Raw genomic sequence first — 13,580 nt, 5'->3', positions numbered from 1 at the left:
TTATAAGATGCCTTTGCTTGTTGTGACAAAAACAATCATTTGCCTCCCACATCTTCCTATAACGCTGCTGCCCGTAGAGATGTCTGTTTCTTTAGCTGGGGAGACCTTTGGGCCTTGGCTGACCCTGCTGGGCCTGTACAGCTTCCCGCCATTTTTGCTTATCCCTCCCAGGAGCAAAGCCCCTCCTCTCCCTTCCCTTCCAGGCAGCATGTAGTAGCAGGACCTGAAAGGAGGGGTGGAAACATCCACTGCGTGTCAAATTCTCACAGTATCAAAATGAGTGACATAAAAAAGGAAGACAAACAACAGGTACATGTTGCATTTCTATTGGGTACAAAGATACATACAACAGAAGTCTATTGTACAACAGCATTAAAAACTGGAAGGTTTGCTTGACACTGCAGAAGAGAAAAATTGGGACAAAGATGACCTCCCCAGCTTACGATAATCTCCTCCTCTTGGGAGAGCTGTGGGGGACGTTTACAATCATCCATTCTCTTCTTGCCGGCTGACCAAGTGGAGGAAAATTTCAGCAGCAACTGAACCCCACAGAAAACAGGGGCCAGGTCTGCCATTTCAGGCAGGGGTCACAATTCTCATTTCCTAAAACTCAGGTCTTTTTTTCCAGAGAGAGAGACTGCTGTCCACTGGGGGGGGGAGAGCAAATGGGCCTTGCCCTCAACAGTGACCAGCTCTCCGAAATCTCTCTCAAGTGGAAAGGAAGCTACTAGCAATATAATAATTTTATATTAATACTTAAAATGGCTCTGGCTTAGCATCTATCTAAAAGAATTAAGGTTGTGATTGCTTTTAAGACCAAAAGTGGCACAAATTAAAATAATGAATTGGCTGTAAGTGAAGAAGGGTCCAAATGAACAGAATTACCAAAAAGCTCTGAGGACACCTCCTCACCACATGATTCTATAGACAAACAATCCATCAAAAGTGCTATTAGGACACACCTCAGGCAACCAGACTTGGGCCAAGGTTGTTCTAGCTCCTGGGCCCACCACCTATGTGGTCTGGACTGGGAGGTTAAGTTTTGTCTCCTTGAAAGTTACACGCAGGAGAATTTACTTTGCCACCCATCCAACATTCACCAGGCGCAGACACAGGCAGGAATGCTCAGTATGTGCAAAACAGTTAAGGAAGCAAAACCTTTGGATTAAATCTTTAGTACGTACATACACTTGCTTGTGTGCGTGTCTGTGTCTGTGTGCATGCACACATATAATCATAGAGGCAACTGTGAAGTCATAAGGCTATTGAGACATCAATTCTGGAAGTAGCAAAGTCCTGGAGATGACGCCTCCTCCACCCACACCGATGAAAGGGGCGCCTCAGTGTCTGTCCCCACGTCACAGTAATACATCAGCTTTATTCTCCATCTTTCCCCCCCCCCCAAAAAAAAACCCCTACGGGCTAAAAAGAATAATCTACCACATTATCAAACTCCTGAGTCTCCAGCACTGACTTTAAAGGGCAGGTCTGGTAATTTTTTTAAAAAAACCATTCAGAAAAAGAAAAGAATTAATCCTCAAAGTCCCACTGGGATTTTTGCTTTGCATCTGCATTAGTATGGCACTCACTGAGCTGCAACAGCCAGATGTTAAAGTGGGAGGAGGTAAAATTAGCAAGCTTCCCCCGCTTTGCTTCCCACCTTTGAAAAGGATCAATGGCTGGATCTGCCACAGACGTAGATGTTCACACAGCACCACGCAGAGAATGGGATCAATCTCATTTACAGATCTATATATAAAAGGTGGATGTTGCTGCTGTACATAGTGTTGGATAATACAGAGATTATTTTAAAAGCCAAAAAAGCATTCAGTATTGTCAAAAGCTTTAACCTGAAAGCCCCAGAACAGTTTTCATCTGAGCACGGGGCTTCGAAAGAGGAATGAATCCATCTGGAGAAAGCTGCAACCCGCCCGCTTATCCTTCAGCTCTACTGAGCAGAGTTAGCAGCGTCCTCTGCTGGCTGCTCGGCCGCCATTCCTATGCTCGATGCCCCAGGCTGCTCAGGCGGGCCTGGAGGGCCCACTGCCTGGGCCAGACCAAAGCCCTCTCCTGCCCTGGGGCCCTGCAGGGCCAGCTCCTCTGGGATGCTGTGGGCCTGGTCCTCGACCTCTGTCCCGGTGGTCAGAGACGCAAAGGCACACAGATCTTGGACCTTTTTATTCAGGTCATTGCGTTCAGTCTGCAGGGCCCGACACAGCTTCTCAAGGCGCTGAATCTTCACTTGGAGCCCTTCCAGTTCTTTGTCCCGGAGGGTTTTCTGCGTGGGAACAAGAGCATCAATTTCAGAGTCAGTTTTTGGAAGGAAACATCTGAAGACAGTCAATGGAACCAAGTTCTGAAGATAATTCAATGGGATTGTCTCGCCCCAATGGGATTAGCCCGCCCACCTGTGAAGGAATTTTGACTGGAGCTGTCAAGGAGAAGAGCCTTTTCCACTGTGGCCCCCTGCCCTGTGGAACACACTACCGTCAGAGGTGAGATCTGCTCCCCCCGCCCAGCCTTCCAGAGGGGCCTTAAAATTTGGCTTTGCTGGCTGGCTTGGAGCACCACTGGGGCACTCCTTGCTGTAGATGGCAGACGGGATAAGTCCTCAGCCCTGCACTTTCCATCTCCTTGGCCTCAGATCTTAAGTAACTTCAACCATTTTAATTGTTTCTAGATTTATCTTTATTTTTGTCCATCAGTCTTGTGCGAGATAACATGGCTTCCTCTATTTTGGAAGGCTGCCCTGTTTGGCTACATTCCCCACAATGAGAAAGCCTCAGTCTCCCCGCAGCAGAGGGCCATGTTACCTCTTCCGCCATTTCTAGAAGGGCTTTGTTGCTGCTTTCCCACCGGGACCGGTACATCGTCGTTTCCTTCTCCAGCTTCTTGATCTTCTTGGTCATCTATAGAGTTGCAACCGAAACAAGAAAAGAGCAGTGACAAAGTCCCTCCTACTTTCCTGTCTTGTCAGTCTTCAGCAAGCCAAGAACTGGGATTATGGACTATTGAAGACCAGACTGAGTGACATGGTTCTTGCCCTTGCAATCAAAGGCAGCTGAGTATGGATAAAATCACTGATTTCTTTACAAGGAAGAAAGCTATCAGTATGGAAATGAACAAGAAATGAAAATGTTTCACTGAGTCCTGATTGGTTCAAAAACAGTGGCAGTGCTACAAACTTTTTTTATAGGAAAAAATGCACTTTTGTTAGAAAGCACCTCAACGAGGAAATGAACACTCAAGTATTTATCAGAACCAGCCCCAAACACCATAACAATTTATCAAAAGCATTTAAATTTTTCTGACATTGATAATGCTGCAAATATATTCAAGGTGAGAAGGTATTTACCGGGAAGCACTATGCAATAATGGCTTGAAAGCAGGAGATGACGAATTTTAGTCCCGCCTTAGCCATGAAAGCCAGCTGGGTGACTTTGGGCCAGTCCCTCCCTCTCAGCCCAACTCACCTCACAGGGTTTTTGTGGTGGGGAAAATAGGAGGCGGGGGGTGTTGGATATGTTTGCTGTCTTATGTGTAAAAATAATAAATGTGGGATACAAATAAATAAATATATGGACAGACGGATGGATATATCTTAGGGAATATAAGATTCTGCAAAACATTTCTTAAAATTTCAATATTTTCAGCCTACAAGAATGGGAAGGGACGTGGATGCTGCTGCCCCAGAACAGATTGGCCCAAACTGGACTGACCCGTTTTCTCTGATTTTTTTCTGCAAAAAAAGCAGTTCTGTAGGCCAGAGATGTCCCTAAGTCTCCACGTGGGAAAAGATGCTGTAAAAGCTTTCTGTATCCTGGTGGCACCTGCTGCAGCCCCAGCTCCCTCGAGCAGCCTCTGGCACAGCAGGACCAAAAGGCCAGAAGCAACAGGGCAACCCCAACTCACACACACACACACACACACACACACACACACACACACACACACACACACAAATTCAAGGTCCAGGGTGGGTCAATGTGTCCCAGCCTTTAACTCTGCTGCCAGTTTCAGAAGCACGGTGGAAAACCTCAGTCTGGACTCTTCCTCTGAGGGTTTGGCACAAGTCAGTCAGAGGCCGGCCAACCAACCAACCCCCCCATCCCACCCCCTCCTGCCCTCCATATCCTTGATCCACTGTATACCTTCTCCATTTCTTGCTTGAACGTGGTGAAGACTTCGCTGCTTTTGGAGAGGGTGTTCTGAAACTCTTCAAACTTCTCTGTATAAAGAGCCAGCTGAATCAGAGAAAGCAGAGAGGAATGACTGCTTGGAACATTCACGTCTGCAGCTGTTCTACGGGGTCAGGTGAAAGGACGGCGGGATGACAAATTCCTCTTCTCCAGCCCCGAGAGCAGCGGCAGTAGCCAAGTCCCATCCAGGGTGTCTACGGGGGCAAGCGGTGTCCAAAAAGTCAAGATGGCAATCGCAACCAACCAAGTAAAGCCCTGTTCCTTTTTTGATCCTGCACCACTACCTAAAAGCCACCATTTGGACTCCCATCACAGATGGCCCAGGTCTATCCCACATTTGGTTTTGGAAAGACGGCGTCTCCCATCTTAGAGCCTAGCAACCCCAAAGCAAATTCCGAGCTCCCTTTCGGGGAAGTGATGAGCATCCTTAGGCTAAACCAGGGGTCTCCAACTGTGGCAACTTCAATGCCCAGAATTCCCCAGCCAGCCACGTCCAAGTTGCCAAGGTTGGGGACCGCTGGGCTAAACCAACTGAGCCAGAGCAAAGATGCCCCCAGCCATCCCACCTGCTGCTTAAGATGCGCTTCCTGCTGCTTCATCAACTCACACATCCTCTGGGACTCCACGGCCTCTTTCAGCAGCTACAGGAGAAAGAGAAGGAAGGGGAGAACAAGAAGGGAATGAGAGAGGAGGAGAGTCTCCGACGGGCAGGGAATCTCCTTCCGCAGAACCTCCGCCTCCCCAGCCGCTATTCAGCCTCTGCTCCCAAGCGGTGGAATCCAAGGATAAAGGCAAAACCAATTCCAGACGCCTGGCCTCTGCTCCCTCTGTCAAGTTCTTTCCAAATCCAGATCTCAGAGCTTCACTGATAATCGGGTCTGATAAGGACCAAGACAGCCAATCCCTCTGGCTGCCTTTCAGGTAGTCCTCAGCTTGGGATTAGGATTGCCGTTGCTAAACAAGGCAGCTCAGGGTTAAATGAGTTGTACCCGGTTTTATGACATTTTTGCCACAGTTGTTAAGCAAAACACAGTCGTTAAACAAATCTGGATTTCTGCCACTGACTTTGTTTTTTGAAAGCTGGCTGGGAAGATGGCAATGGCAATCACATGAGCCCGGGACACTGTAAGCATCGTAAACGGATGCCAGTTGCCGAGCCTCTGGATTTTGAGTACATGACCAGGGTGATACCAGAAGTAAGAGAACAGGTCAGGTCACTTTTTTCAGTGCCATTGTAGCTATGAACAGTTGCTAAGCAAAATAAGTCAAGGACTACCCACAATTGATTACTAGAACTCCTGACAACTCCTCCAGTGTCTCCTGGCAGCTGAAGATCCTTTTCTCATTCAGCTGCCTTTTTTTCTTCAGCTGCCCCAGAATCTGCTCCCTCCTAATCCTTGCCAAGGCCTACTTGAGGAGGGCAGCGTGGCTGTCCTCCAGCTTTCTGTTTCTTAAACAAAGACACAACCACGCAAAGCCTCACAAAGTCCTTTTCCCGCTGGTGCCTCTCCTCCGCCTCTTTCAACATCTCCTGAGCCTGCTGGAGTTTGGCGTCCACCAACTGCTGCTGCAGGTCCTTGTGTTTGAAGACCTTGTCGATGTGCTGCCAAGAGAAACACAACAGGCGTCAGTCCAGGGCAGCTTCGCTCCATACTGAACTCTCAAGCCTGATCTGAACCCGCCAAAGGAATCCTCGCTGGTGCCAACTTTGATTCAGCCCAATGAGAAAGAAGGCTGAGCTATATTCTGGGCATGAAATGTTGCAGTTGGATACACACTGACGGTGTCATCATGACAGCGCAAACTGACACACAGAAAGGTTTTCCTGAAGGGGGCAACCCACTAAGGCAGGGGTAGGCAACCTCGGCTCTTTTATGACTCATGGACTTCAACTCCCAGAATTCCTGAGTCAGCTATGCTATGCTGACTCAGGAATTCTGGGAACTGAAGTCCATGAGTCATAAAAGAGCCGAGGTTGCCTACCCCTGCACTAAGGAGAGGTGAAGCTTCTTTCAAGCTAAGCTGAGTCCCTGATGACAAAGGACGAATGGCAGCAAGATGGAGGCGGCTGGGCCCTCCCTTCCTCCAGCGTGGCTTGCTAGCTTGTAACTGAACCCAGAGCCTTAGCATCTCTGCAGAAGAATGCTGCAGAGCTCACATTAGCAAAACAAAGCAAGCTGCTTCGTTGCTGGGCTGGGCAGCACAATCCCTGAAGCAGCTGCCATTTTTTGACCAGCCACAATTCAATGCAGCCATTTGGAAAATGGTGACCATTTCGAGGATCGGGCCCAGCAATGGAGTGGCCTGACTTCCCTTCCCCTGACCTCTTGCCATCTTCAAAAGGTAAGTGAGGAGGAGGGTGTGGGGCCCAGTGGGGTGGGAAGCAGGCCCAAGTGGTGGGGGGGAACCCCAAGTGGTGGGGTGGGAAGCAGGCCCAAGTGGTGGGGGGGAACCCCAAGTGGTGGGGTGCGGGAGGCTTCAGGATTAGGCCTCTCAGGGCCTCCCCCACTAGAGGCACCCCATGCTACACTTGAGCAGGGATGGGGAAGTCGTTAAGTGAGGTGATTTCACTTAACGACCATCACCACTTGAGATTGTAATGGCTAACCTGCATTACAGCCATAAGCCGAGGACTACCTACATACACTGTCTTTTCTAGAGCTCAGGAGGAGAGCTGTCGAATGACCAGGAAGCCAATCAAATCCTGCAGAAAAAGTCTTGTCTGAGGTGGCCCAGCTGAAGAGCAGCAGGCTGGGGAGGAGGGCCCCTCCCTCGGCTCCTCCCTCCCTGCCGCTCACCTCCTCTCGCAGTTCGTACTGCTCTATGAGCTTCTTCAGCCTTTCGGCCAGTTCCATGTTCTCCTGGCGCAGTTTGGAATTGCGTTCGTTGTGCTGCTCCATCTGCAGCTGGATGTCATTGAGCATCACCTGGAAGTGGGAGGTTACCTCCTTCCTCTTCTCTTCCTCCTCGCGAGCTCGCTGGACACCCTCCTCCTGCGGAGGAAAGCGGGAGAGCCTTCCAGGCGACTCGGACAATGCCAAGAGTCCGAGTCGAAAGAATCCAGCTAGCAAACCCCGAGGAGCTGCTGCCACTCTTCAAAGAACAAGAAGTTGCAATCAGCCACTCGGCAACCTTCCCTCCCGAATCCACGCCAGGCACTTTCCCTCTCTCTCGTGGCCTGTCAAGGTCACAACAGGGGGCAGCGGCTATGCACGGCCTTCAGTGGGCTGAATACCGACGCTCTGGGAGGGCCATTTGGCTCCGAGTCTTTGTCGCTTGCGATTGTGGGCAAGAGGCCGGCTACTCTTTCCATTATGGAGAGAGGATTTTTATCATTTTATATTTTTAAAAATATGCACGTGTCTTATTATACTGGAACCGTTTGCTCTTGAGGTGAAGGCAGTCCTCAACTTACAAACATATCCGAGGCTGCAATTTCAGTCATAAGTCACAATGGTTGTAAAGTGGGCCATCATGTGACCACAGCCAATTTTATGACCTTTTCTGCAGCGGTGATTCTGCCACAAACCAGAAGGAAATGCCTGTTTCTGGAACAAACACAGTAAACTCCAGGATGCTGCAAATGGCTGTAAATTGCAGGCCTTGCCAAGCGACCAAAATACAGTCATGTGACCCCAGGGGGGGGGAGAGAACTTTGGGTTCCTTTTCAGGGGTCCATCGGTACTAAAGACTGATCCTAAACTAAGGACTCTCTGTCGTGGCTGGCTCCTAAGCCTCCTCTTCCCTGAACAGAGTGTTGCACCCTAACCCTTCCCCTCAAAGGGCCAGGAGAAGCCTGGGAAATCCCTGGAATGAGCTGCCACTTAGGGCTCTGAGAGGTGGAGTACTGCTGCGGGGGGAGGGGGGGAGTCCAGGTAGGCTCTGACAATTTTCTCATCTGGCATCAGCCAGCCTCAGGTACCTTGAGAGTGCGGTTATGTCTTTGTAGCTCCCGGCACAGGCTTTCCAATTTGGTACGAGCCAAAACAGCCTTGTTGTGCTCACTTCGGAGATGGTCCTTCTCCTGCACCAACTGAGTCTGCTTCTTCTGCAGTATTTTCATCTGCTTCTGAGAGTTTCGGTGCTCTTCCAGCTGATGGGGCAAGAAGGAAAGGAAGAAAAATAAGGAACGAGTACATCATGTAGCAGAAATGACTGAAGGATCTCCCTGAAAAATAAAAGCACAATGAGATGTTTAAAAATCTAATTATTTCAGGAACAAAACTGTCACCCCTTCAGGTAGGCCAGACAGGTAAAGGAGATACCCTAATATTGAACTCTGTTTTATTGAGACAGACTGGAATAACAGAGCCTTTAAAGTGTTACTTTAAAGTGTTACTCCTTCGCTTGCTCCCTTATACTAACAAGATCCAAGGGAGGCAATAGTGGGCTTCTTTCTCATGCTGAGCTCATGTTTGTAAAGTTCACCACATATCTTCTCCATGGTTGTGCACCTCTGTAACAGTGTTTCTCTACCCCAGCAAGTTTAAGACATGTGGACTTCAACTCCCAGAATTCCCCAGGCATCTTAAAATTGCCAAGATTGAACAACAGGTTCTACGATTGTGGAGAACAGTTCTGACAGAGGCGTCCCTTTCCTGTGCTAATGTGTTTCCCGCATTGATTTGCTCTGCCTTTGCCAACCAAGCAACTAGTGGACTATACAGTATTTCAGCCAGCTTGCTGGCCAAGGAGGGTGGCTGATTATCAGCCGATGTATCTGGAGTGGAACAGAACGGAGATGGTCCCTCCTACTGGGGTATAATTATCTAGATACTAGTTATTTTCAGTCTACATTCCCCTTGAATATGCTTAAATGCAGACATGGTGGAGCAGTGGGCTAATGCCTCCTTGGTGGAGCAGTGGGCTAATGCCTCCTTAAGTAACACCACCTGCCTGCAATTAGTGCAGGTTCGAGTCCCACCAGGCTCAAGGTTGACTCAGCCTTCCATCCTTCCGAGGTAGGTAAAATGAGGACCCAGATTGTTGGGGGCAATTAAGCTGACTTTGTAATAATGCCGCTTGGGGGTGTGTGTGAAAGCCCTAATAAGCAGGCATATACCTAGAATGAAGGCTACTGCTAAGCTTGTAAGCCGCCCTGAGTCTTCGGAGAAGGGCGGGATATAAATGGAATTAAAATAAAATAAAATAAATGTTTTATTTAATTAATCAGCCTTTTTCAAACCACCACTCATTGCAAGGTTTTTCTGATCATCAAGGATGCTAACACAAAACACTGAAGGAATGTCTTGGATGTAAAGTGAAACATTTTCAAAGGAAAAAAAACAGTTTTGAAAAAAGCACCTTTGGCACAACTTTGACCTGGACAACCGAGAATCCACACAGACCCCTGGACTTTTTCATTCTGGAAACTTGTGATCAAAGCAACGCAATGTAGATCTTTTCTACTTTTTAGCAAGAATAACAGAAGTTTTCTCTGGAGAAGATGACGCCCCCTGAAGCGTGCTGCAGCATTTAAAACTAAATATTTCTAGCATTTTTACTCAGGTTTCCTACATAATTTTATTCCTCCCTCAACTATAACTTCACAGAAGTTTCAGGGAAGAACTTGAGCCTGAGTTAGTAAATCATTTGGCCTAGTCCTAAACAACTGAACTACACAGATTAAAGCTTAAAAACCAACTAAAATAAATAAAACAGACAAAAAAAACTTCTAATATCTTAACTGATAAGATACCATTGCATAAATTTTCCCACCGTCATAAGTTTGTTGGTTTTTAAAATCAGTTTTTAAGCTTTAAAATTGGTTACTTTTGCTACCCAAGAGTCAAGCAGCCACCCTGGTTCAAGAAATCAAACTCCCAAAAGCAGGATAAGATTTTGCAACTTGGGTTGGAAAGTGACCATTCTTTTATCTCTTGCAGCTGCCTGAGTGAAGATGATCTGAAGGCATCCAACTCCCCTGGACAACCCGCTGCCCTGCCCGCCTGAGAGCGGAGAAAATTCTCCCGTCTGCTGAGTCGCCTCTCCACCCATGCAAGGCACTGACCAGTTCCGCGTACTTCTTGCAGAGGGCTGCCAGCTTCTCCTCAGACGTACTGAGGGTGTTGAGGGTCTGCATCAGCAGAGTGATCTCCTTGCCTGGAAGCAAAGCAAAGGCTCATTCAGAGCAAGCACAGAGACATGGTGGCATGGCGTCTCCGGTATAAAAAAGCCTCTAGAATGTGGGAAATAAAACTAGACACATTCTAGTTACAGACTCTTACAATCACTTGAGGTAAGGTAACTGGGAGCCTCCCCGCATTTCAGTTACACAACAACCCTTAAGAGGTAGGTGAGTCGTGAGATGCCAAAAATCACCCCAAATGATTTAACATGGGTTGCCCCTTCCAAGACTAACAACTGCTAAGGCTGGAATGATTTAGCAACTGTGTGTGTGTGTGTGTGTGTGTGAGAGAGAGAGAGAGAGAGAGAGAGAGAGAGAGAGAGAGAGAGAGAGAGAGAGACGGTAGCCTCTCTGTGCACATGTCCCTTCCCCAATCCTTCTCACTGCCTGCTTTTTGGAAGAACAAAGGGAATGTAGGCCTGTAAGCAGAGAACTTCCTACCGAGCCCTCTGGGCTTCTTTTTCTCCTGGACTCGTTTGTGGTCACGCTCTCCGATCTCATCGCTGATTCCCCTGGGACCCTCCTTCTCGCCATTTATCTCAGGGCAGCTTTGGTCCTGGTCCCCGTTCCGGGGGGACTCGCTTCGGCACTTCTCTGGCTCGTCCAGCTCCACAGGCTCATTCTGGCCGTTGTCCTCTCCAGGGGCTTCCTGGTTGGAGTCCCTGCAATAAGTGCTCAGAATGTCCTCCAGCTGTCTGCTCAACTCCTCAGAAACATCCGGGACTGGCTGGCAAGGCACAGCCTCCTCTGCCAGATGTGCTGCAGACGGTAGAAAGCACCATTCAACATTAAGAGGGGAGAAGTCCAAAGAGGAAAAAAACAAATGAAAACACAGCTCTTGAGAGAATTAGTGAAGGACAGAGTAAGAATCGTTCTCTCAAATGATGGTGGTGCCCCAAATTCTACATTTAAAGAGAAACAAAACTAGTGAATCTCAGGGAAACACACCTTCTTCTTTCTCCCTCTGCTCCTCGTTCACCGGCATTTCAAGCCGATCATCAGCAAAGTGTTTCAAGGCAGAGAGGCCAAGTTGGTGGTGACAATCTCCGCTTCCTGCATTCCCTCCAGGAGCCTCAGCTAAGTCACTATCTTCCGGCCCCAGAACACCCCTTATTTTGCAAGGGCTGGGGGGTGGAAGAGAAGCTTTGCTTTCGCCATCTTGGTTCTTCATTGTACTTCGCTTTCAAAGCCACTTTCAGCAGTTTCTATGTAAAACAAAAATAAACGGTGTTATTTTGGGTGATTATTTGCTGTCAGGCAACAGCACATATGCAAATAAAGTAAATAAGAACTGGGACAGCCAAAGGAACCGCAATGTTACAGCCAACAAGTGGCAATTTTAATAACTGTTAGTACCTATGGCAGGCACACCTTGTAGAATATCACTGATTGATCAGCTGGTTGCCTAGGAAGTAGCATAAGCTCAGATCGTGTGAGTTCTTGTAACTGGGAGCTGCACTTATTTTGGCAGAACAATATCACAAAGTGAGTAAAGACATGTCACATACTCAGACGGTTACCAGAATGTCTGCATATTTTCCTCGATTTGGGGAGATTTTTAAAAAATATATATATTCCATTTATTATTGTTGCAACAGTTCTTGCATTTCGTGACTCTACTTCTCTGCCAGTGATTAAAGAACAGGATTCCTTGGCCCACAAAGAAAGACCACAGAGTTGCACCACTCCTGCCTTAAGCAGAGCCTAGTTATTTGTCACTGTCAGCACTTTGGAGACTCACAAATTCATTCTCATAAAAAGTAAGCCCCACAAGGGACGGATCCCTGCAAAAGTCTGCAACCCTCTCCCTCCCCCGGGGGGGGCTTTCGGGAACCCCCTCCTCGGCCATTCCAAGGGGAGCGCGGACCCTCCCGCAATTCCCTCTCCCCCGCCCCCCCCGTTCCTTCCTGCAGCTCCTGAAATGCTCCTTCTATCCCCCCCGCAAAGCTTTCAGCCCCCCACGGCCAGGGGGGGGGTCCTCGCTCAGGTCACGCCCTCCTCCCGCGGGAAGCTCCGCAGCTTTTCCCCAGCGTACTATCACGTCACTCCCGCGCCGCTGACGTCACTCCCTGCCGCCTTGACGTCACGCCCGAGAACTACGAGGCGTTCGAAGCGGCTGGGCGAACCAGCTCGGGCCCTCCGCTGTCCCGGCGCGGCTGCTTGGCTTCCTTCTCCCCTCTGCTCCGTGGCTGCCGGGTTCTCGTTCCAGCCTCTCTCCGCTCGCTTAGCAGGACGCTCCGCAGAGTTGCGAGGAAGCAGCTCCAGCCCGGACTCACACTGCGCCTGCGCCGCTAACGGTCAGCGGCCAATCAGAGGGAGGGACCGGCAAGAGCATGCTGGGAAACGACGGAAGAAAAAGCGCCACCCGAGGCGGGAATCTGGATTGGACTACAACTCCCGGCGGTCTTCATTCCCGGCGAAGGAGGGGAGGGTGGCCTGAAACTACAATTACCAGCATCCCCTGGGGCGGGAATCGGCTTCTTGCTGGGAGCTTCAAAGGAATGCGAGCAGACTTCAGGCAGTAACAACAACAACAAAATCATCATCATCCTCTTGCAATATGCTTCCTTTAGAACAAAACAGTGGCCTGACCCTCTGAAGCAGACCTAAGCTTTCTTCGGGCTCGCCTCGAGGCCCCGCGGGAGGGCTCTTTCTTGTAAAAAAATATCTGTTTTTCAAAATGTCATTGAGAAAAGCAGCATTTTTTAAATGCTGAGGGAATTCTGGGCGAGAATGAGGGCGAAGGTTCGGTTCTCGCTTTCCAGACGTTTCGCTTCCGGGCTAGGCAGCCCCTTCGGCGGCGCTTAGGGGGGAGGTGAGCGCCGGTGTTCTACCTGTCCGAGGGCTTCAGGTGTGGGCGGGTCAAGTGGCACGCCCACACCTGCTCCGCTGAAGACGTTACCAGCCTGGTAGCGAAACGGTCGGAAACCATCCCTCCAGCTCGGAGAAGGAACCTTCTGCCATCCTCCACCCGAGCTGCGGATATTCGCCATTATTGCAAATTCTGGGAATCTTAAGCTGGCACGTTTGGGAAAAAAATGCACAAACAAAACCACGTGGAAACTGAAAAAAACAATTAAGAAAAAGTAAAGGAGAAAGAATCCTAACAACCCAGTATCATCCCTTCATCAAAATGGACTGTGATTAATATGTATATGCATGTACATGTGTATGGCTGTAGGGGTGTGTGTCTCTCTGTGTGTGTATTATATATATAAATGCATGTGTGTTGGGTATGGGTAGGTATATACTTT

The 13,580-nt window shown here is 48.9% G+C and overlaps 1 protein-coding gene across 1 annotated transcript; it reads right to left on the bottom strand.

Moving 5' to 3' along the window:
• Positions 1–310: 310 nt before the first annotated feature.
• TXLNA (taxilin alpha) lies at positions 311–12,596 on the bottom strand. The gene is made up of 11 exons (XM_081335343.1): positions 12,362–12,596; positions 11,275–11,531; positions 10,768–11,085; positions 10,210–10,301; positions 8,122–8,292; positions 6,998–7,192; positions 5,683–5,802; positions 4,766–4,840; positions 4,152–4,244; positions 2,814–2,909; positions 311–2,278 (listed from the first exon to the last, which is right to left on the bottom strand). The coding sequence occupies exons 2-11, from the start codon at positions 11,495–11,497 to the stop codon at positions 1,949–1,951; spliced, it is 1,713 nt and encodes a 570-aa protein (XP_081191469.1). The 5' UTR covers positions 11,498–11,531; positions 12,362–12,596; the 3' UTR covers positions 311–1,948.
• Between the last annotated feature and the right edge of the window lie 984 nt (positions 12,597–13,580).

This window comes from Vipera berus (assembly GCF_964194415.1).
Source record: "Vipera berus genome assembly, chromosome: 9".
Taxonomy (NCBI): domain Eukaryota; kingdom Metazoa; phylum Chordata; class Lepidosauria; order Squamata; family Viperidae; genus Vipera; species Vipera berus.
This window is presented reverse-complemented; position numbering and strand designations above follow the sequence as displayed.